General features: G+C 43.8%; 1 protein-coding gene across 1 annotated transcript in view; it reads right to left on the bottom strand.

Moving 5' to 3' along the window:
• Positions 1 to 24,065, bottom strand: part of LOC126174874 (ATP-dependent translocase ABCB1-like) — a 204,596-nt gene that overhangs the window by 8,572 nt on the left and 171,959 nt on the right. The window contains exons 18-20 of the mRNA XM_049921286.1: positions 20,770 to 20,929; positions 18,841 to 19,035; positions 8,686 to 8,892 (exon numbers count right to left, since the gene is read on the bottom strand). Of these exons, the coding sequence (XP_049777243.1) occupies positions 8,686 to 8,892; positions 18,841 to 19,035; positions 20,770 to 20,929 (562 nt within the window). The remainder of the gene's footprint in view (positions 1 to 8,685; positions 8,893 to 18,840; positions 19,036 to 20,769; positions 20,930 to 24,065) is intronic.

Genomic DNA, 24,065 nt, shown 5'->3' with positions numbered 1-24,065 from the left:
TGTAACGTACGTATAGAGGTAAACAAATTATTATAATTTCGGAAAAATCTATGGTTTATTCAAGAGAAAGTGCATCACAAGGCACCAACATTGATTCGGAGCAATGCCGACTCCACTGCTGTGACCGGTTGCGCTAGATTTCTCGGCTGAGGATCCTGCTGTGAACAGCCAAATCTGGCCTCCATGCAAACAGTTATTCTGTTTGGCATTGATTGATAGAGTTGTTGGAGTTCCTCGTGGGGGACATCGTACCAAGTTATATCAACTGGCGCGTTCGATCGTCAACATCCCAAGCTGGTTGGAGGGCCCTGCCCATAGTGCTTCAAGTTCTCAATTGGGGAGAGATCTGGTGACCTTGCAGCCCAAGTCAGGGTTTGGCAAGCACGAAGGGAAGCATTAGAAACTTGCGCTGCATTCGGACGGGCATTATCTTGCTGAAATGTTAGCCCAGGATGGCTTGGCGCGAAGAGGAACGGTATGTACGGCATCGTCGACGGACCGCAGTTGACAGCCAAACGTGTTCTGCTACAAAAAGAAATAGCACCCCAGACCATCACGCCTCGTTGTCAGGCCGTACGACGGGCGACCGTCTAGTTTGTATTCCACCGCTGTCCAGGGCGTCCCCGGATACACCTTCGGCCTGGAATGTCATTGACAGGAGTAGAATTGTCTTCAGTGACGAGTCCTCCTTCACCTTGAGCTCCGATCCGACTGTCGCGCACCATACGACCCGATAACCAGGAGTCATGATCTGGGGTGCCATTTCCTTCCATAGCAGGACGCCTTTGGGTGTCATCCGCGGCACCCTTACAGCACAGCGGTACGTCGATGACATTCCATACCCCGTTTTGTTGTCCTTGATGGCAAACCATCCTGGGCTTACATTCTAGCAAGATAATACCCACCCGCAAACGGTGAGCGTTTCTAATGCTTGCCTTCGTACTTGTTAAAATCTACCGTGGCCAGAAAGGTCGTCTAATCTCTCCCCAATAGAAAACGTTTGGATTATTACAGACAGGGACCTCCAACCAGCTCGGTATTCTGACGATCTTACGTGCAAATTGTACAGAATCTGGCACGATATTCCCCAGCACATCCATCAACTATCAATCAATGCCAAACCAAATAACTGCTTCCATAAAGGCCCAACGCGTTGTTGACCTGTTCAGTTTGTGATGCTCTTTCCCTTGAATAAATCATCAATTTTTTTCTGAAATTGTAACCATTTGTTTCTCTTTACATGTGCGTCACATCTACCGATTTCCGTTCTACTCAGGTAAGTGCTCCCTGGGTCGTCTTTTTTGTTTTAGGGTGTATTAAGATAACCTAAACCTGCCGCCAGAAAATGTTACTCGTCTCTCGCCTCACAAGAAAATATGTACACTTGAACAATTACATTTCATTTTGTAGACCATTGATAGGGCCTAATATGAACAGGTGAAACGTGTTTGGCTGAAAACACAATAAACATGCAGGTGCGCAACAAATAATATTTATTCTTATCTACTTCATAAGCGCACCACATTTTATTCGTTCTAACTGTGTAAAGTTCTATGTACTGACTTGGCAGAAAATCCTAAGAAATTTTGGTCTTATGTCAAAGCGGTAGGTGGATCAATACAAAATGTCCAGACACTGTGACCAAAATGTCTTTTTCCAAAGCTATCTCACAGAGGAAGACTGCACTGTAGTTCCTTCTCTAGATTGTCGCACAGATGACAAAATGGTAGATATCGAATTATACGACAGAAGGATAGAGAAACAATTAAAATAGCTCAAAAGAGGACAGGCCGCTGGACCTGATGGGATACCAGTTGCATTTTACACAGAGTACACGAAGGAACTTCTTGCAGCGGTGTACCGCAGGTCTCTAGAAGAGCGTAGCGTTCCAAAGGTGTGGAAAAGGGCACAGGTCATCCCCGTTTTCAAGAAGGGACGTCGAACAGATGTGCAGAACTATAGACCTATATCTCTAACGTCGATCAGTTGTAGAATTTTGGAACACGTATTATGTTCCAGTAGAATGCCTTTTCTGGAGACTAGAAATCTACTCTGTAGGAATCAGCATGGGTTTCGAAAAAGACGATCGTGTGAAACCTAGCTGGCGCTATTCGTCCACGAGACTCAGGGGGCTATAGACACGGGTTCCCAGGTAGATGCCGTGTTTCTTGGCTTCCGCAAGGCGTTCGATACAGTTCCCCACAGTCGTTTAATGAACAAAGTAAGAGCATACGGACTATCAGACCAATTGTGTGATTGGATTGAAGAGTTCCTAGATAACAGAACGCAGCATGTCATTCTCAATGGAGAGAAGTCTTCTGAAGTAAGAGTGATTTCAGGTGTGCCGCAGGGGCGTGTCGTAGGACCGTTGCTATTCACAATATACATAAATGACCTTGTGGATAACATCGGAAGTTCATAGAAAGAAAGGCCCCTTATCATTTAGCTACAATATAGCAGGTCAGCAACTAGTAGCAGTTAATTCCATAAATTATCTGGGAGTAGGCATTAGGAGTGATTTAAAATGCAATGATCATAAAAAATTGATCGTCGGTAAAGGATGCCAGACTGAGATTGATTGTAAAAATCCTAAGGAAATGCAATCCGAAAACAAAGCAAGTAGGTTACAGTACACTTGTTCGCCCACTGCTTGAATATTGCTCACCAGTATGGGATCTGTACCAGATAGGTTTGATAGAAGAGATAGAGAAGATCCAACGGAGAGCAGCGCGCTTCGTTACAGGGTCATTTAGTAATCGCGAAAGCGTTACGGAGATAATAGATAAACTCCAGTGGAAGACTCTGCAGGAGAGACGCTCTGTAGCTCGGTCGGGCTTTTGTTGAAGTTTCGAGAACATACCTTCACCGAGAAGTCAAGCAGTATATTGCTCCCCCCTACGTATATCTCGCGAAGAGACCATGAGGATAAAATTAGAGAGATTAGAGCCCACACAGAGGCATACCGAAAATATTTCTTTCCACGAACAATACGAGACTGGAATAGAAGGGAGAACCGATATAGGTACTCAAGGTACCCTCCGACACACACCGTCAGGTGGCTTGCGGAGTGTGGATGTAGATGTAGGTGTAGATGTAGATGTAGATGTAATATCCTTAATTAGTGTTTGTTCCCAAATACTGTTTATCAAAATCGATATCATTTTTTAGAACTTTAATTCTATTATTACTTACGACAATATAACTGTGCATGGTGAAGAATGATCACGCTGGCAGTGAAATAACGTGTTTTGACATAAGAAAAGCACAGTTTTCGACGTATCGACCTTTCAGGTCAAGTGTTTTATCAACCGCTTTTCATTGGATAGAATCCGTCTCTAAACCGTGGTTCTGGAAGGTCTCACAAGTAAGTCCCTATTTTACAGCTGCCAAATCCTACTCATCCAATTTAAAGATTTTTTCTAGACGTAAATGTGAATGATAACTATCTGCTAGCTCTCATTGGTTGTTTTAAAATAACCTATATTTTGCATTTACCACTACTGAGCAGTTTCATCTATTTAGGCAGTCTGAGTGGTTGTGTAGTATAAGATGCACTTACTTGGTAAGAACTGGTGCGTCAGTAATATAACAGAAACACTACGACTGTGTGGCAAGAATTATTATTGATGACATGCAAAGCTAAACAATCTACGGAATGGAGAGGTGCTACAGGAATTGGGCAAGAATAGAAATTTATGACTGTTTTAAGACAGTTTCACAAAAATTTTGCTAGTGTCATAGCGTCACTCTGTTAGAACTGCAGCTCTCATTAAAGAACGGTTGTGTTACATTTTATTTTGTTGAATAAAGAACATGAACTGAGAATCGTCAAAGATAAGATAAGTAAAAAGGTCTTTGGTAAGAAATAGTCATAGACACAGTCCCTACATTTCTGTGCATATAAATCACTTTTGGCTTATACAAGATTAGGCTGCTGTTAACTGTGTCCAAGCAGTGGCGAAGGTCAACTAGGGAACATAAAACGTATTTCTGTAATCAGCCTCATTAATCAGATAGAGGTCATTAGTTGATTGATACCCTATCTAATCTTTCGTCCGACACATCTATCCTCTTCTAATTTCTGCAGTGAAAATGGCTGAACATTACAGTTTTCAGATTCGAGGACCTTTTCTCCCTCTTACATATACCGTCAAAATTACTGAGTTACTGAGAAGTATCAGTACCAGACACCTTTGCAGATTAAAAAGGTGTAGGATGTCGGCCTCTGGTTGGCATTGCATAATCATAATCAGCTTGAAGTTTCGCGTCGATCCATAAAATGTACAGATACACTGAGATGGTAGGTACGATGAGTATGACGTGTAAGTATTGTTTATGGTATTGCTCTTCCTTTTCTGATCTTATGAAACTGGAGGAGTACATGATATAAGACATATAGCTTTTTCTGACATATACACAGGTCAGTCGCCACGTTCTGATGAAAGATACAATAGTAAATGTCCCTAGTGTCCTAATGATTACCAAGAACAACGAACATTTTATTATTACCTCAATTCGATGTTGAAGAAATAGATTTTGAAATTTTAGACTGTATTGTTGTAAAAAAAATATCGTCAGGTGCCCATGTGTTGATGTTGCACGTACTCAAAAATTCTAGTAGACCTCTCAAATATTTGTGTTTACTTATAAATTTTGCTATATTAAAATACCGATGTTTCACCCAATTTTTTAAATTTGTAACAGACTGAATAAGCACACGTGATGTTACTGAATAGTAAAAAAACATAATACAAATAATTATCACTAAGTAAATTGTTAAATGAAACGTCTGTAACAACAGTGCTGACGACACTTTTCTGTGTTTACGCTTAGTTGCATCACTTGCCCGACACTAACATAAATTCTGTATATGATCAAATGCCATTGTGTCGCACTGTGACTGAAAAAGGTGTTTTACGTTTTCCATCAAATATCATAGTAGAACTTCCTTAAAAGACTTCTGGGTGTACTCTTAGGTTAATAAAATAAGCAGCATTTAACCTGTACTGCAGTGATCATTTGTCAGGGAAAGGCTTCTTTTAGTGAATTTGGGTGCTCTTATATATTGTATCTCAGGCAATGTCAAGCTGCTCATTAGTATGCTTGTAAGTAAACTCATCGTCAACTATTACATCTTGCCTACATTCGGGAAGTGAGAGACACTTCTGGGCAGACGAGTTGTCTGGCGTGGCGGTTACTTTGTTTTCCAGGCCACTGTGTAAAGTTCTTTCATATAACTTCAATGAGTTAATCAACAAACGACAGGAAAGTCGTCAGGAGGCAAATGTTTCCTGTTGTACATGCGGTTGATTTCTTGGAGTGACATGTCGTGGAGTGAGCTACGGCCACTTGGTGGTCACCAGGCCGCTATGGAGTTCGATGCGATCTACAGCGACTTTCTGGCAGCCCCACACCAGAGCAATTCCGGCGCTTGAGACATTTTCTTTATGACCTTTTCATGCGTTTTGGGTCACACCGCCAAAGTTAGGCTGTCAGCATTAGCTAAGGCCGGCCTTCTAGTAGCAGTAGCTCGCGCCTGCCTGTCATTGGGGTCGGGTAACCTTATGCCTTTCTCCTGAGCCCACAAACCTCCCTCGTGACTCTGTGTGTGTATGAATTAAAACAGCATCAAACTTTTTATAGTATTTTCTGAGATTATCCAGAACATACAGACAAGAAACACGTGTCAGGTGCCTTTAATTTATAATATCTATGGATGATTCCAAGGAGTTCTGTCATTCACCACTTGGTGGCAATGGTATCTTTTCACAATTTTGACGAACTTTAATTAGTTGAGCCAATTTCAACAAAATATTTGTGTATTATACGCACAAATATTTCTTGCAAATTAATTTACTTAGTGTTGAAAACCCTATCAACATACTTACAGTAGTTCCTGCGATTCGTGCAAGCATACTAACTGACACTTCGGTGAGGACTTTGTACAGGGTGGTTAGAAACCGTCTGAAAAGCTTGTAAGGGTGTGGCAGGGTGCACTTGTGCTGTGAAATAACAAGGATAAACTTAGATACATGGCTCCGTTTCCGAGTAAATTAGTACTGAAGTTAGTCAAAAATGGCGAGGCGCGCGCGAATTCAACTGGCCTGATAGAGACAGTGTCACCAAACGTGTTCTTCGTTTCGTCTCCTAAAACCGAACGAGAGAGAGATACAAAAGCGTCCAGGGGACAATAGTAAGGATCAAACCAGAGTCAAAGACTCAACGGTCTGTTGCGCTATCGTCTACGCTATGAGAGCAATTGACACTACTCGTTTGCGCCAGGCTCGTTGAAATTGCGCTTGTAGCGACCTGATTGGCTTGCTTCAGTGATGAAACGGATGAACGTATAGATTTTTTTTCTTAACACTGTTTCTCACCAAAACTGCCCTTGCAACTCTCTTAAAAGCTTTATAGTCTGTTCTGACCCAGGCAAGAACAGCGACACAACTAAAAAAAGCAATACTTGCGGAAACTCCACTTAAAGAATTAATTCTATAAAACTTATATTCAAATAGTGCAACCTTCCTCAAAATTTCGAGTAACTATTGTTGGCTGTCAATTCCATTGCATTTTTAGTGCAGGCGTATTTTTCAGTGACAAACTAAAATTGTCGGTTTTCGACTTTTGTCACTTTTCTTGCCGAGTTTAATATGTGTTGAAGTTAGAAGAAGAAAAGGATGGATAGACAGATAATGCTGTCTCCAGTCTTACCACATCGTTGATACCATGCAATAAATAACCACATTCAGTACAAAACGCCGATTTCCTTAGGCCTTCACAATGGAGCTGAAATGTTGCTCATTTTAAGAATTTTGAGTTACGCTGCAACTGTGAAGTACTTTAACGAAACCAAAAGCGGAAGTTTAAGCGGTTATGTTATACGTAAACTTACCCATGAATCTGTTTTAACAGCAGAGATTACAAGTATGCCGGAACAAAAATTAGTCACCTCAAGCAGAGGCCCCTAGCCTTGTTCATTACCTCATGTCCATTAGACGAGATTGTCCACAGCATACATACAGCATACTACATCATGATGGCATGCAGGGCCAACCAGCACTTCACGGACAAACTTTCAGAGGTTCTTCAGGGATATCTTCGTAGTATTTTAGGATAAGGGAACCACGGTCTCTGGCAGATTGTTACAGATCAATAATGTAAGTATGATTCATTTGGTTTGTCACCGCAATTACGCTAATTTCTGTGGATATACCTTCGCAGCTGTGAAGATATGTTATGTTCAATAACCTAAACATACAACACAAAACACAGACTAATGAAACAACCTCCGTCGGCAAAAGTGCTGTGATGTGATTGCCAGACTTTGGGACCAGGTCCACTGCATTCAGCGGACCAACACAAAAGGTGCATATCGGCCAAACTTCAGTAAACCGTCCGTAGTGCTGCTGTGTGTCACTCTTAACGTACAACCAACACCGCTGGAAAAAAACCTAACCATATCCGAGCAGTACTGAATGCAAACTGAAGGGCAACGAGTTAAAGAGGGCATTACTGTTCTCCACAGCAGAAACCGTGAGCGAATGAGAGACAGGACACACTGCGCATTATGTCGTCGTGTTCACTGTTGCCCACTTTTTTCAGTGGAATACAGATAAAGAGCTAACTGGGGCAAGAATCCAAATGATTTGCAATAGCTCTATAACTATCCGCCGGAGGCCATGGGTCACTTGTACGAAATACTCAGGGGATATCACTGAACAATCTCTGAAAGTTTGTCGGTGGAGAGTTCTGGTTCACCCAGTAGAAGAAACGGTAACACGAATACTAAAATAAGCATTATGGATCATGTTCATACTAACGTGAATGAGTGCGCCCAAGTCATGGCACGAAACATACCGCCAAAACCTCCAAGAACCAAGTATGGTATGAACTACACCCTCCAAACAATGTGGTTTAGACACCTCACTGTGTCATCGGTACACTCCCCGTGTCACACTAGAGGTCCAAGTCAACTAATGCCCAGTTTCTGTGCTGTTTGGCCTAATACAGGCTCACAGCCTCATGTACTGCTGTGAACAATGCGAGGTATGCGACTCCCTTCACAATAATCTATCGGAAAATGGTGTAGTTGGATCCGCATTCGCTGATAGCAGTAATTCCTGTCTGTTTTGAAACAGATTGTCATTGATAAGGCACAGTTCTATCGCTCAGGATCTCTTTGAACTGCTGCTCTCAAGCCGTTTTACATTGCTACGACTGGCACACGATTCCTTGCAGAAACGCTGGACAATCTGCATTGATATACTTACAAATCTTGGATTGTGATTCATGTTGTCGCCAAGGGCGTGCCCAAATACGATATCTTCCTTCTGTCACTATGTCAAGTACCCACTTCGGCCGACTTTGCTGCTCTCATCCCATGCAATGGACACTCGTAATACTTTAGTACCATGACTTATTTCAGGGGTAGAGGATGACTTGACCGACTGGTACCAGCTGTGCACCATCTACAGCGCTGCACAGGGACCGTGGGCTCTTTTAACGGACTGATTAATATTTTGTGCGGAATGTTTATATTTTCCACAAATTTGACAACTGACGTGGTGAAAACGGATAGCCAATAAATTATTAGTTAGTAATAGAAATTACAAATTATTATATGTAAGTTATTTGCCTAGTGTAGTGGGATTTGAGTTGTACGACCACGTTAAATGATTGCAGTACCTGAGGTAGTGAGGCGATGAAGTTGTGGATGTTGGACTTCTTGGCAGCCTCAATGATCTCCGCCATTGGCACTGTTCTGGTGTTGTCTCCGTACGCGATGTTCTCTGCTACCGTCCTGTCGAAAAGAACCGGCTCCTGAGACACGATGCCGAGCGGAGCGCGAAGCTCCGACATCAGGATCGAAGACACGTCTTTTCCGTCCATGGACTGAAACAGAAAACCGAAGAGTTCTCAGGAATCGCTTCGTGAATGTACACTAATCTCAAAGCTTCAGAAAATGAGTGACATTCGCCACAAGAAGTTTATTGATATGAAGTGCTGATAAGGAAATGAGTGAATGAAGCAAGGACTGTTGGCACGTGAAAAGAAACGGAAAGGAAAGAAGTCTATGGCAGAGCAGAAGAAGAGTCTCGTCCACTAACGCAAGGGAATTTGGGATGTACTGTCAAACTGAGACCTCATACTAGAAGTAGAAATGGTTTCCAAGCAGACTATACATCCCTATCTGACTTTTATACATATGATGTGCAAAAATCCATTAGAAATTTCTGGCATATTTCAAAGAGGAAATTGGAAATGACAGTCTTGTTGCCTCCGTGACACTGTATAATGGGGACTTTTACCAATGAATTATTTTATTTCGGAGCACTTATTCTATTTTCAAACCAATTTTCCATTCAGATGAGTTGGTTGTTTGTCTTCTTTGCAATGGATTTCGAAGCTTTTGATGGCGTCATCCTAAATATTTACGTACAGTTATAGAAATTAAATACATTCACAAGTAAATCTTCTTGCTTACCACAGCTCATTCTAATGTGGTGAATACACTACCTGACAAAAAGTGAAGCACCCAGAATGAGACGGGGAAACGAAACATCTCTGGCTGAGAGGGTGTGTGGTGTTAGTTCGACGATCCGAAAATCGTGTCGTATTCACAAAGAACGAGGCAGTATGAGCCCATATACCAGTATGATGTTGCACCACCTCTGTCCTGGATGCATCCACAGATCCAGTTGGGAGCAGCGTCATGACGCCATTGTACCCTTTCCTGGAGCAATTGACTTTTGTTAACTGTTCCTTGGTATCGTGGATATTGATACTGGGACAGAGCTGACGTCCGAGGCTACCCCAGACATTTTCTATCGGGGATGGATCTAAAGAACTGCGCTGGTCACGGGTGTACCTCAACATGACACAGACAGTTGAGACATGTGCCATATGTGGGCCAGAATGGCTCTTTCGAAAAATCGCACCACGATACTGTCACATGACAGGAAACACTTGAGAACGCAGCATGTACACTCCTGGAAATGGAAAAAAGAACACAATGACACCGGTGTGTCAGACCCACCATACTTGCTCCGGACACTGCGAGAGGGCTGTACAAGCAACGATCACACGCACGGCACAGCGGACACACAAGGAACCGCGGTGTTGGCCGTCGAATGGCGCTAGCTGCGCAGCATTTGTGCACCGCCGCCGTCAGTGTCAGCCAGTTTGCCGTGGCATACGGAGTTCCATCGCAGTCTTTAACACTGGTAGCATGCCGCAACAGCGTGGACGTGAACCGTATGTGCAGTTGACGGACTTTGAGCGAGGGCGTATAGTGGGCATGCGGGAGGCCGGGTGGACGTACCGCCGAATTGCTCAACACGTGGGGCGTAAGGTCTCCACAGTACATCGATGTTGTCGCCAGTGGTCGGCGGAAGGTGCACGTGCCCGTCGACCTGGGACCGGACCGCAGCGACGCACGGATGCACGCCAAGACCGTAGGATCCTACGCAGTGCCGTAGGGGACCGCACCGCCACTTCCCAGCAAATTAGGGACACTGTTGCTCCTGGGGTATCGGCGAGGACCATTCGCAACCGTCTCCATGAAGCTGGGCTACGGTCCCGCACACCGTTAGGCCGTCTTCCGCTCACGCCCCAACATCGTGCAGCCCGCCTCCAGTGGTGTCGCGACAGGCGTGAATGGAGGGACGAATGGAGACGTGTCGTCTTCAGCGATGAGAGGCGCTTCTGCCTTGGTGCCAATGATGGTCGTATGCGTGTTTGGCGCCGTGCAGGTGAGCGCCACAATCAGGACTGCATACGACCGAGGCACACAGGGCCAACACCCGGCATCATGGTGTGGGGAGCGATCTCCTACACTGGCCGTACACCACTGGTGATCGTCGAGGGGACACTGAATAGTGCACGGTACATCCAAACCGTCATCGAACCCATCGTTCTACGATTCCTAGACCGGCAAGGGAACTTGCTGTTCCAACAGGACAATGCACGTCCGCATGTATCCCGTGCCACCCAACGTGCTCTAGAAGGTGTAAGTCAACTACCCTGGCCAGCAAGATCTCCGGATCTGTCCCCCATTGAGCATGTTTGGGACTGGATGAAGCGTCGTCTCACGCGGTCTGCACGTCCAGCACGAACGCTGGTCCAACTGAGGCGCCAGGTGGAAATGGCATGGCAAGCCGTTCCACAGGACTACATCCAGCATCTCTACGATCGTCTCCATGGGAGAATAGCAGCCTGCATTGCTGCGAAAGGTGGATATACACTGTACTAGTGCCGACATTGTGCATGCTCTGTTGCCTGTGTCTATGTGCCTGTGGTTCTGTCAGTGTGATCATGTGATGTATCTGACCCCAGGAATGTGTCAATAAAGTTTCCCCTTCCTGGGACAATGAATTCACGGTGTTCTTATTTCAATTTCCAGGAGTGTATGTGCCACACCATTATGCGGTCAGAGCTCCCTCAGTCACAACCAGCTGTGACCAGAAGCTATATGTAATGGCTCCCCGCAACATGTTGCCACGTGAAACATCGCTATCAGTCCATGCAGCTCGTTTATGTTGGTGTTGACGCGTGGGACGATAACTCCTTAGTACAGCTGCTGCTAGTCTCCAACCAGTGGTGCAGGATAACACAAGATATCGCGTGGAGTCCATTTACTTGTTCTAGGATGGCAGGCGCAGATGTGAAGAGCTGACGAAGTCCTTGGTGTACAATATGGCGAGACTCCCTTGTGGTTGGACAGACTTGGTCGACCGGAACCCTGACGACAAGCATGCCTGCCAGTTCCTATAGTCCAGTACTGGACCACTGTCACATCCGAAAGCCACACAAATCTGTGTATTGCTCGACTCGACCAGCCAGACGAATGCAGACCGGCAATAACTCGTCAGGTGCTGATAACGTAGTCTCATACGTATGCGCCGTGCCCGTGTCCTTCGCAGTGATCGCCCAACATCTGACGCTGTACACGCTCCTTATATACCTTATCTGGTCTACAAACAGCATTAATACATTTTGAAAAAAGCGGGACTTCTGTCGGATGTTCGTGTCGTTCTCGCACGACATCTAAACGGCGGAACTCGCTGTCTTCTTCAGGTGCTACCCTAGCATGGTCCTTGGGCGGATCGTATGCAGTATTTATGCCTGTAAGGCGCTGAGCGCTCCCTAACCGGTCCGTGCCTCATCGACTGTTTCTCCGCGGTCCGCGTCCGCCAGACGCGGCTCCCATGGTCCTCTCTGGTGGCTGGTGTTCCCGCGGTCGAGCCGGGCGGTGCTTCCTCTCAAGGATTTACACCCCAAGCAGGAGTACCATAAAAAGGCATATTGTCCCTGCTCCAGTACGCGCTTTGCACGGCTGACGTGCCAACGACAACAACCTCTACAGAAACGGTATGACTTTACGCTGACGACACTGCCTACTGGAGTACAGAAAATGAAGACGACAACCGTACAACGAGACACAGACCTACCTACAACGACTAGAAACCTGGATAGCAAAATCTAGAATCAGTCCACACCGATCCAAAACCCGAATGGTTTTATTTAGAAACAGAAACTGACAAAAAACGACAACAAAACACAGATGGCATACAACTGAGGCTCTAGGACACACCACTAAGACTTAATGACACTGTCAGGTACCTAGGCGTGTACCTACACAAACATCTAAATTGGAAAACACACCTCACAAACCTGCTAAACAAGACAAGAAAAAGACAAAGTCTAATTAGACGAATAGAAGGACGATTCCACGGATATGACGACCAAACTGCAATTCACACCTACAAGACGTACATCAGACATGTGATAGAGTATGCTGCAGCCCCCTTAGAGGGCCTGCATAAAACGGTAGCAGAATGACTTTACTCGACCGAGAGACGACTCCTTGCGCAGCATCTCAAGACTGCTAAGGCTCCCGCCCAGTGACGACGTATATGACACGACAGGCGTGGAGCCGCTACACGCCTGGCTAACTAAACTCAGAACAAACTCCGGGAGATACATATTAACGAAACACCCAGACATTGAAGACATCCTGACAACAAGACCACGAGTGAACAGGCGACCAAAATTCAAATACATCCAACCCCCCCCCCCCCCACACACACACACGAACACCCACTATAGAATCAAGTTAGACATAAAAAGTAGCATAGGCTTAAAATTTAAAAAAAAATACAGTATCTAATTGTTCACCACTGCCACGAATGTCATTCTCCGAAGGTGACTGGAAGACCTGATGTAAACAGGAGAGCACCTTAAACACCCGATTCGCAACTACTCTCTAAATTCAATTGTATAATCAAATCAACTGTATATTTTCAGATTATCCTCGCCTCCCACCTACAGTGGACAATATAAAGAAAAGTGGCACTGTAAAACAACAACACCACCACTCACACACACAAAATGAAGCAACACCACAAGATCTAAATAAAAGCACACACAACAGTCGCCTCAAAGTGCAAAGCATTAACCGTAAACCGTTGTATTGCAGTTTATTGTATTGTATTTTTATTGTATTCTACTAACTTTATTCTATGTTAATGTATTCCAATATGGTATATGGAATAATCGTGATGTAAAATATTCTGTAATCTATAGCACTTGTTCTGTATTTCAATATGACTTAAAATATTATATTCTGTATTGTAAAACTGATCAAATGCACCTTTGCAAGAAAACTGAACAAATAACTAAATGAAATGTACCTGTACAACAAAAGGCTGAAAAGGGTAATGCAGCCGGCCGATGTGGCCGAGCGGTTCTAGGCGCTTCAGTTTGGAACCGCGCGAGCGCTAAGGTCGCAGGTTCGAATCCTGCCTCGGGCATGGATGTGTGTGATGTCCTTAGGTTAGTTAGGTTTAAGTAGTTCTAAGTTCTAGGGGACTGATGACCTTTAGAAGTTAAGTCCCATAGTGCCCAGAGCCATTTGAACCATTAGGATAATGCAAGACCTCAAAAAAACTCCGATACCCTTCAGGAACGGGTGTGCAAAAAAGAAAAAAGACAAGGACCATTCTCAGGTAGCCCATGAAGAAGACAGCGAGTTACGCCGTCGAAATTTCGTGCGAGGACGACGCGAACATCCGGCAGAAGTCCCGTTTATTCAAAATGTCAACAGACCGCCGGGAAAGCCTGAAGAAGTACAGCATTAATACACTTTGGTGGGCTTTCTAGCTGACACAGAGGATTGCAACTCTGACTATTGATTTAGCTGTCGACGGTGTATTCGTGTATGAAGTTACATTGACATCCGACCATGTCTTCCGGGTGTTTCTATTTTTTTAATAGTGTGTAAAAGTTACGTACACAACATTTTAGTGTCTAGAGGAGAAAAGAAGAAATACTTCTTTATTTGATAAAGATGTTTCACTCCACGTCTGATTGTCATTAGCGTCAAAACTCTGATGGATCACCATAGAGATAAGGCTGCACCTGCGCAACTTTTGCCACATAAAAAGTGTTTCTTTTTATCCATTCTGCTTTAAAGTTTTGTATGTGCAGTTTTTTTTACACGCTGACTCAAGGTTGCTGTGTCCCAAATCGCAATGGGGAAACATCTCCAAATCACGTGTTCATTACATTCCCACAGTACTCTCAAGAAAAAGTGTGTTCAGTGTCTGGCCTGCACACATTGCCTTCCGAACAGAAACAACGACCGCGGATGCCTGCCGCAACTTGACTGAAATGCAAAACGCGGACAATTATTTTCTGTAAAAATTCATCACAGATGTTGAGACTTAGTATTGTCAACACGAACCTATCACAACACGACGAAGTGCTGAAATTCGCATGAAGCCTCAACGCTTTGACGACATAACCGCACACATTCACTCCAATGGGGTGCGCGAGTTGAACAAGATCCGAAAGGAGGGACTCTCAGACAGTTTCGCACGGCGCGGAACACCACTAACATATTTTTTCTATGTTTTCCTATTAATCAAGTCTCTAAACTATATGGACTGACGGAGTGTATTTTGTATTTACAAATAATGCCGTAAAGGTACTTTATGAAAACTGAAATGGCGAATGCAAAGTGGGGTCGGTGATTTGCTTGCAAAATTTAATTTGTTTGAAAATCATCCGAAATACCTAGTGAACTGCTTTCATATTGCCAATTTATCCAGTGTGTGTTGTTTTTTCTCTGCTTCTCCTATGTTTAAGACGTTCACTACTAGAGTGGAAGTCCGATGTGGGACTACTTAATTTAGATGACTTGGCGTTCGCGAATGAGGAATTATAAAAAGTGTGGTAGACTAATAATGGGACAATATTGATTTTTTGTTAAAATGCAGTCTAATTTCCTTGAAAATCATTGTCGCTTTCATTTGTCTTAAAGAATAGCTTCTGTAAGGTTTCCGCGTGTTTATAATAGCCACATTCATGCAATAATATAATCTGGACGATTCTGCCTCTGTATTGTTAGGTAATTATCTTCCTAATAGTTTGTTTACATTTACTGTAAATTATCACCAATGTTATTTGCGATGTGAATCAGTTTTTAGGATACCTAGATTTCATGTTATAAAAGAAAAACAGAAAAATATCCCCAGCTAATTTGAAAAAAGTTCCTTATACTGTAAACTAGCAAACAAATAAACAGGGCAAGAGTACTTGGAAATTTTATGTAGAGACTGACATTTAAATTACCTAAACATGTGTCGTCACTATTCCACATTTAGTCGTAGTAAATAACTTACATATTGTCAAAATTGCATCACATCTACAGAATTTGGCACATGTTCATATATTTTTTATGCACACGAACTGAACACCTTAGTACACAAATGAAATGTGTTCACTTTGGTCCATCAGGATTTAATATAAACATTAGAATTCTTTCACTCCATCTAAAATTACTTATTTGTTTTACATTTGGGCACGATTTCTAGCATTCTGTCCACTGCTCTGCGCAGATAACTGCTAGGGACACATTTTAGAGCGTGATAAGCAACGTGTTCTGCAGCCGTCGCGGTAGCGTCAATTGGAGGATGACGTTAGTATAATACCACGCCACAAATACGGTCCGAATCTGCGTTAACGATTATGTGCGACCTTACCATGGAGATTAGATCTTTCATTCTGCGAAAGTTTTGTAAATTCATGGTCACAAGTCGTCTAAATATGGCTTAGAAGGCGAGTGAAGCGTACGATATAATTATCCGTGTGGTAGTGGTCATATCACGTTACGAAGAATTCTGGTTACGGGTAGAAATCAATGTCTATTACTCCCTATTCTCTTTGCACTTACTATATAAGACATGTTACTGAAAATGTTCCAGACAGGTCAGGTACATGCATTTCACAGATCTCTCGTCGTGCGCTTGTAGCTGGATCGTAATCTACACTTTGTAATGCTCTGTAATTTTTTAGAACATTTCTTATGGAGAAATTCACCGGTCTTGCTAGAATACTGTAAAAATAAATTAGAAACAATTTTTGGCGCAGTAAAATATTTATTTGCAGTGGTTACCGTTTTCGACCAGAATGTGAGCAGTTGACATTTGTGGAGTCACTACGCCTGCTCCGTTTATCCTACCGCTTTCATCTTGGTATAAAGGATCTGAAGACGGTCACATTGTAAGCGAACCCAGTAACCACTGCAAATAAATATTTTATTGCAGGCAAGACTTTCTAATCCATTTTTATTGTAAGGCTCGTTTTTCCAGTAGTACTGAGTCCATCTCATGCACGCAACAATGCACTGCTACAGGTAACAAGTTTCGTGTACAGAAAATGTTCCCGACGCAGGAGTATTTTTTCACACCTTGCATGTCTACACATTAACATCGTGTCTCCATGTTCCATTTTCAAATAATGTTCCGTATTTTACACATGTGATGCTACATGCCCTGTTGAACTGTACACCACTCGTCGACCTTTTGACGTGAATGACTGAAGTTGCGCTAGGTGTATCACACATCGAAACGCGTTTGTTTCGTACTGCCTGTGGTCTAGTACAGAAGTCTCTAGAACGAATAATCACTCCAAAACACTGTTCAGTAGATATGCACCTTACAACATTTTGTGTAAATGCACTACTGGCCATTAAAATTGCTACACCATGAAGATGACGTGCTACAGACGCGACATTTAACCGACAGGAAGAAGATGCTGTAATATGCAAATGATTAGCTTTTCAGAGCATTCACACAAGGTTGGCGCCGGTGGCGACACCTACAACGTGCTGACATGAGGAAAGTTTCCAACCGATTTCTCATACACAAACAGCAATTGACCGGCATTGCCTGGTGAAATGTTGTTGTGATGACTCATGTAAGGAGGAGAAATGTGTACCATCGGGTTTCCGACTTTGGGGTAAAGGTTGGACTGTAGCCTATCGCGATTGCGGTTCATCGTATCGCGACATTGCTGCTCACCTTGGTCGAGATCCAATGACTGTTAGCAGAATATGGAATCGGTAGGTTCAGGAGGGTCATACGGAACGCCGTGCTGGATCCCAACGGCCTCGTATCACTAGCAGTCGATATGAGAGGCATCTTATCCGCATGGCTGTAACGGATCGTGCAGCCACGTCTCGATCCCTGAGTCAACAGATGGGGACGTTTCCAAGACAACAACCATCTGCACGAACAGTTCGACGACGTTTTCAGCAGCATGGACTATCAGCTTGGAGGCCATGACTGCGGTTACCCTTGACGCTGCATCACAGACAGGAGCGCCTGCGATGGTGTAGTGAACGACGAACCTGGGTGCACGAATGGCAAAACATCATTTTTTCGGATGAATCCAAGTTCTGTTTACAGTATCATGATGGTCGCATCCGTGTTTGGCGACATCGCTGTCAACGCACATTGGAAACGTGTATTCGTAATCGCCATACTAGCGTATCACCCGGTGTAATGGTATGGGGTACCATTGGTTACATGTCTCGGTCACCTCTTGTTCGCATTGACGGCACTTTGAACAGTGGACGTTACATTACAGATGTGTTACGACCCGTGGCTCTACTCTTCATTCGATCCCTGCGATACCCTACATTTTAGCAGGATAGTGCACGACAGCATGTTGCAGGTCCTAAAAGGGCCTTTATGGATACAGAAAATGTTCGACTGCTGCCCTGGCCAGCGCTTTCTCCAGATTTCTCACCAATTGAAAACATCTGGTCATTGGTGGCCGAGCAACTGGCTCGTCACAATACGCCAGTCACTACTCTCGATGAACTGTGGTATCGTGTTGAAGCTGCATGGGCAGCTGTACCTGTACACGCCATCCAAGCTCTGTTTGACTCAATGCCCAGGCGAATCAAGGCCGTTATTACGGCCAGAGGTGGTTGTTCTGGGTACTGATTTCTCAGGATCTATGCACCCAAATTTCGTGAAAATGTAATCACATGTCAGTTCTAGTATAATATATTTGTCCAATGAATACCCGTTTATCATCTTCATTTCTTCTTGGTGTAGCAATTTTAATGGCCAGTAGTGTACCGGGCGGCCGCGGTGACCGAGCGGTTCTAGGCACTTCAGCCCGGAACCGCGCGACTGCTGCGGTCGTAGGTTCGAATCCTGCCTCGGGCATTGATGTGTGTGATGTCTGTAGGTTAGTTAGGTTTAAGTAGTTCTAAGTTCTAGCGGACTGATGACCTCAGATGTTAAGTTCCATAGTGCTCAGAGCCATTTTTAGTAGTGTACGAATCCAGGACATATTTCAATTGGAATTTATTGGGTTGTCTTTTCTCCTAGGAATCAGACCTCGTTCTCTGTGATAGCAGTTTTAAAAATCATGTTGTGGTCGACTTGTTGCTGTTGGAAGAGTGTAGTAACATTAGTGACGAAGCCAGAATTGAATAAGAAAACTTGGGAGGCTGGTTGCGGTATGTCGGAGGCGATTACTCACCACAATGCCAGATATGGGGTCGTAGAACCTCTCCAGCAGCTGTATGCAGGTGGACTTGCCGCAGCCAGAGGGGCCCACCAGCGCCACCGTCTGACCGGGCCGTACCTCCATTCTGAGCCCACGCAGCACCATTGTGGTAAGCCGTGTCGGATACGCGAACTCCACCGACTCGTACTGCACCTCTCCACGTGTCTCCTAAGCACAAGACCATCTCACTTTTAATTCGCTCACCGTGTTTATCATTACAATATTACTTTATTTCTCAATAAATACTAAGCAATGGAATGAAATAATATGTAAGAAAAAAATGAAAAATATAATTACGAAAAAGAGAAAATTATTTCCCATGTGGATAATATGAAGAGTATTGTTGCTTAAATTCAGTATCGAATGACAGCGAAGAAACCGAAACAAGATCTCATAACACAAATAAAAGTGTTAGTGGAACAGACACCGTTGATATACTGCACAAAATATGTTGCTCTTCATTGGAAGCTGCCACTATCTTCAAATGTCTAGGAACAGTTGGAATGCCCACACAGATTTAGTTGTAGGAAATGCCGATGGAGATTTATTTCCTGAATTTAAAGGAAATGTAAATTCATCCACGAAGGAGGTGAATTACTAAGCCCACGTTCCACCGAGTCTTCTTTCGCGTCAGAATGACAAAAATGTTGAGTAGCGTAAATTAGGGATACAGAAGAGATTTAGTGAAGAATTAGATACTTTTTGCTGAGTTTATTCCTTAGGTGCTAGAGCACTTTTCATTTCGTTGCAGCGATGGACGTCACAAAAGAGGCGAAGTACATTGTTGTTATTTGTTAAGATTTACAGATTACATGTTCCAAGAAGAGTAAATCAAAGTATCAATTTCGTATATTTGCACGAAAACAAATAAATTGCAAAAGATATGAGCTCGGGTGGAGAACTGTAGTCATTCTTTCCATTCCTCATCTGCGAATAAAACAGAAAGGCATGACGTTCCGGCACACAGCGTAAACTGGGCTTTGACAAAATTCATAGATATATTTAGAAAAGAATATTATACACAAAACTATAGTAGGAAGCACATGAACATACGAGTCAGAAGTTTAGAAAATACGAAAGAGAGAAAAAGATCAACTGTTGTTCACGGAAATTGATTACAGGAGACGAAGTGCAGGAGTCTCACTATTAAACGACAACATAAATGAAGAAATCATAAAAATGGTGGAACTAGAAGCAAACATAATAGAAGTTACTGATAGGAATAGGTTACTGTCGTATGGCCATTTAGAATGAGTGGATTGTAATATATAGGCAAAGAAGATGGGATTAGCTCCAACAGGGAAAAAGGAAACGAGAATAACTATGAGAAATGTCTAGAAAGCCATGCATTCTAGAAACTTCCAAGAGGGAACATTGTGTAGAGCGAAAATAAGGAAGGTGAGAAGCGAGAAACCATATAAACGTACAGATAAGCAGAAATACTAGGAATAAAGGGCGAGGACGTCTGATATGCAGTCTTCCCAGAAGAAACATCACAGTCTCGGAAGACATGATAAAACACTCAGAAACCTTAATTCATCAGTATGAGGAGAAGCTGAAAATAAAAATGGGAGCATACGAATATTAGCGAATATCAGCATATGTAAAGCTGACTACCAAAGACGTTGTGTGTGACAGCACACGACGCGAAGAGATGGAGGAGGAAGACTTTTGTTTAAAAATAAATTGTTTTGCAGTTCATTGAACCCTTTAAGGGAATAAGCTAAACACAGAAATAAGGGTGGATTTGCTTTGAAATCTGAGAAAAATGAACATAGTTTCAGGAAATCACACTAAGAGGTATGGTTAGAATGAAATGGTCAGAGAGAACCAGTGAGAAACTACCTGAACAAGAGCTTGCCTGTGGGACTCACGATGGGCAAGAGCATGGCTGTTACTCACGCGCATTTCCTTGGAGGGATTTGCTGGGTCTGTGATGCGGGGTTCCCGCCTCAGGAGGTGGAACACGTTGGCAGCTGCGTCGATGCCCTTCTGCAAGTTGGGCGCGAAGGACAGCGCGTTGGCCACGACCGTGGTGCCCATGATGAGCGACTGCGACACTCTAAACAGTGGGAGGGCATGCCATCAGATAGCGACGAGACACGTTTCATTCCTAAAATGCGTTGTGTACCAGTATTGAGGAAGCCATTAATCCTCAACAAAGCTACTACAAAATGATATACACTGCTAACAAAGAGGGCAAAGACTTTTACGTTATGACGTCATTATCAGAAAAAAAGAAACTTAGAGCTTAATTGCGTAATATATAATATTTTCGTTGAAGGAACATTCGCTATAGCAGCGACCAATTAATTATTCATTATCAAGTATATGTGGTTTACAATTGTGGTATTGCTATCTAACGTTATCATTCAGGTGCCACGTAGATGGGCGCCTACACGGTGAAGCCATTCCTTGTAACTATCCAGAACGACATACTATCCAGCATTATAACTGCATCCATCACGTTCAACCACATGTACCACGGAAAGAAATTTCAACGATTGTTCCACCGATACTTTCATTTAATAATGAGATACAGATTTTTCCTCAACTCTTTCGTGTGGTATATTTTTGTTTACAACTTAATACTTTCCTCACAATAAAATATGAAGCTGTATTAACACCATACATCTACAGTTGACTAAATCATGAGATAGTCATATTCACATATACAGATGAAGTTCGTATCGCTTTCACAAGGTGTAAGTGGATAGTGTATTGACGGAGCTGTCGTTTGTACTCAGGTGATTCATGTGAAAAGGTTTCCGACGAAATTACGGCCGTACGACGGAAACTGATAGTTTTTGAACGCGGAATGGTAGTTGTAGACATAAGGATAGCATATTTCATTTCGGAAAGCGTGAGAGAATTCAACTGTCCGAGATCCACAGGCCAAGAGTGTGCTAAGAATTCCAAATTTCAGGCATCACCTCTTACCACAGACAGGGCAGTGGCTGACGGCCTTCACATAACGACCGAGAGCAGCGGCGTTTGTGTAGAGTTTTCAGTGCTAACAGACAGCAACCCAGCGTGAAATAGCCGTAAAAATCAACGTGGTACGTACGACTAACGCATCTGTCACGAAGGTGCTGGCGTAATTAGGCATTAATGACCTATAGCAGCAGACTACCGACATGAGTGCCTTTGGTAACAGCACGACATCGCCTGCAGTGCCTCTCCTGAGCTTGTGGCCGTATAGGTTGGACCCTAGACGACTGGAAAACCATGACCTGGTCAGATGAGTCCCTATTTCAATTGGTAAGAGATGATGGTACGATTCAAGTGTGGCGCAGACCTCACGAAGCCATGTACCCACGTTGTCAACAAGGCACTGTGCAAGTTGGTGGTGGCTCCATAATGGTGTGAGCTCTGCTTACAAGGAATGGACTGGGTCCTCTGGTCCAACTGAACCAAACACTGCTAGGAAATGGTTATGTTCTGCTACCTGGAGACCATTTGCAGCCATTCACGGACTTCATGTTCGCAAAAATCGATGAAAATATTATGTATGACAATGCGCCATGTTACCGGTTGACAGTTGTTCGCTGTTGGTTTGAAGAACATTCTGGATAATTTGAGCGAATGAATTGTCCATCAAGATCAACCGACATGAATCTCATTTAACATTTATGGGGCATAATCAAGAGGTCAGTTCGTGCACAGATCCTGCACCAGCAACATTTCCACAAGTATGGACGGCTATAGAGGCAACATGCCCCAATATTTCTGCAGGGGACTTTCAAAGAAGGCAGTATGCCTCAATATTTCTGCAGGAAACTTCCAAAGACTTGTTGAGTCCATAAAGAAAAGAAAAAAACTTGGAGCTGATGTATTACGCTGGGCAAAAGGATGCCGAGCACGATATTAGGAGGTACCCATGACTTTCGTCTACTCAATGTGTATGTATGCATATATCCCTCCAGAAAATGTCCAGTGCTTAGTGCTGCGACTCCATAACAATATTAGAGACCCTCAGTACTTCCCTAACCGTGTATGGGCCGAGGGAGAAACGACTGTATGTACAGCGAACGCAGGCGTCGCCTGCAAGGAAAAAAACGACCTTTACTGACATGCTTCACTCGAGAGTCACGCGCATCTTCGGAAATTTAGTAGCAAAGAGCCACAAGTTAAATGTATCTGGCTATAGTTCCATTGTCGTAGTTCACGTACGAACATAAAGCCAGATATATTTAAAGTGTGGTCCTTGGCTGTTAAATTTACGAAGATTTGATTTTCGCGTCTGTCGACTGAAACAAGTCAGTAAAGGAAAGCTAAACTATGTGATCAAAAGTATCCCGACACCCCCATTCTGCTGCCCCCATTGTGCTGTCACCTACTTCCAGGTACTTCATACCAGCGAAATCAGTAGTCATTATACATCGTGAGAGAGCAGAATGGGGCGCTCGGCGAAACTCACGGACTTGGATAGTGGTCAGGTGATTGGGTGTCACTTGTGTCATACGTCTATACGTGAGATTTCCACACTCCTAAACATCCCTAGGACCACTGTTTCCTGTGTGGTAGTGAAGTGGAAATGTGAAGGGACACGTACAGAACAAAAGCGTACAGGCCGACCACTTGACTGACAGAGACCGCCGACAGTTGAAGACGGGCGTAATGTGTAATAGGCAGACGTCTATCCAGAACGTCACACAGGAATTCCAAACTGCCTCGCTCGGTGTAAGGAGCGTAAACATTGGACGATTGAACAGTGGAAAATCGTTGTGTGGAGTGACGCATCACGGTACGCAATGTGGCGATCCGATGGCGAAGTGTTGGTATGGCGAATGCTCGGTGAACGTCACGCCAGTAAATGCCATACGACGCATCGCTAGGTGTAAGGAGCGTAAGCATTGAACGATTGCACAGTGGAAAACGTTGTGTGGAGTGACGAATCACGGTACACAATGTGGCGATCCGATGGCGAAGTGTTGGTATGGTGAATGCTCGGTGAACGTCATCTGCCAGCGTGTGTAGCGCCGACAGTAAAATTCGGAGGCAGTGGTGTTCTGGTGTGGTCGTGCTTTTCATGGGGGGGGGGGGGTCTTGCACCACGTGTTGTTTTGCGTGGCACTGTCACAGAACAGGCCTACATTGACGTTTTAAGCACCTTCTAGCATCCCACTGTTGAAGAGCAACTCGGAGACGGCGATTCCATCTTTCATCATGATCGAGCACCTGTTCATAATGCACGG

Source organism: Schistocerca cancellata, chromosome 3 (genome assembly GCF_023864275.1).
Source record: "Schistocerca cancellata isolate TAMUIC-IGC-003103 chromosome 3, iqSchCanc2.1, whole genome shotgun sequence".
Taxonomy (NCBI): Eukaryota; Metazoa; Arthropoda; class Insecta; order Orthoptera; family Acrididae; genus Schistocerca; species Schistocerca cancellata.
Note: the sequence above shows the minus strand (reverse complement) of the source record. Positions and strands in the feature narration are given on the sequence as shown.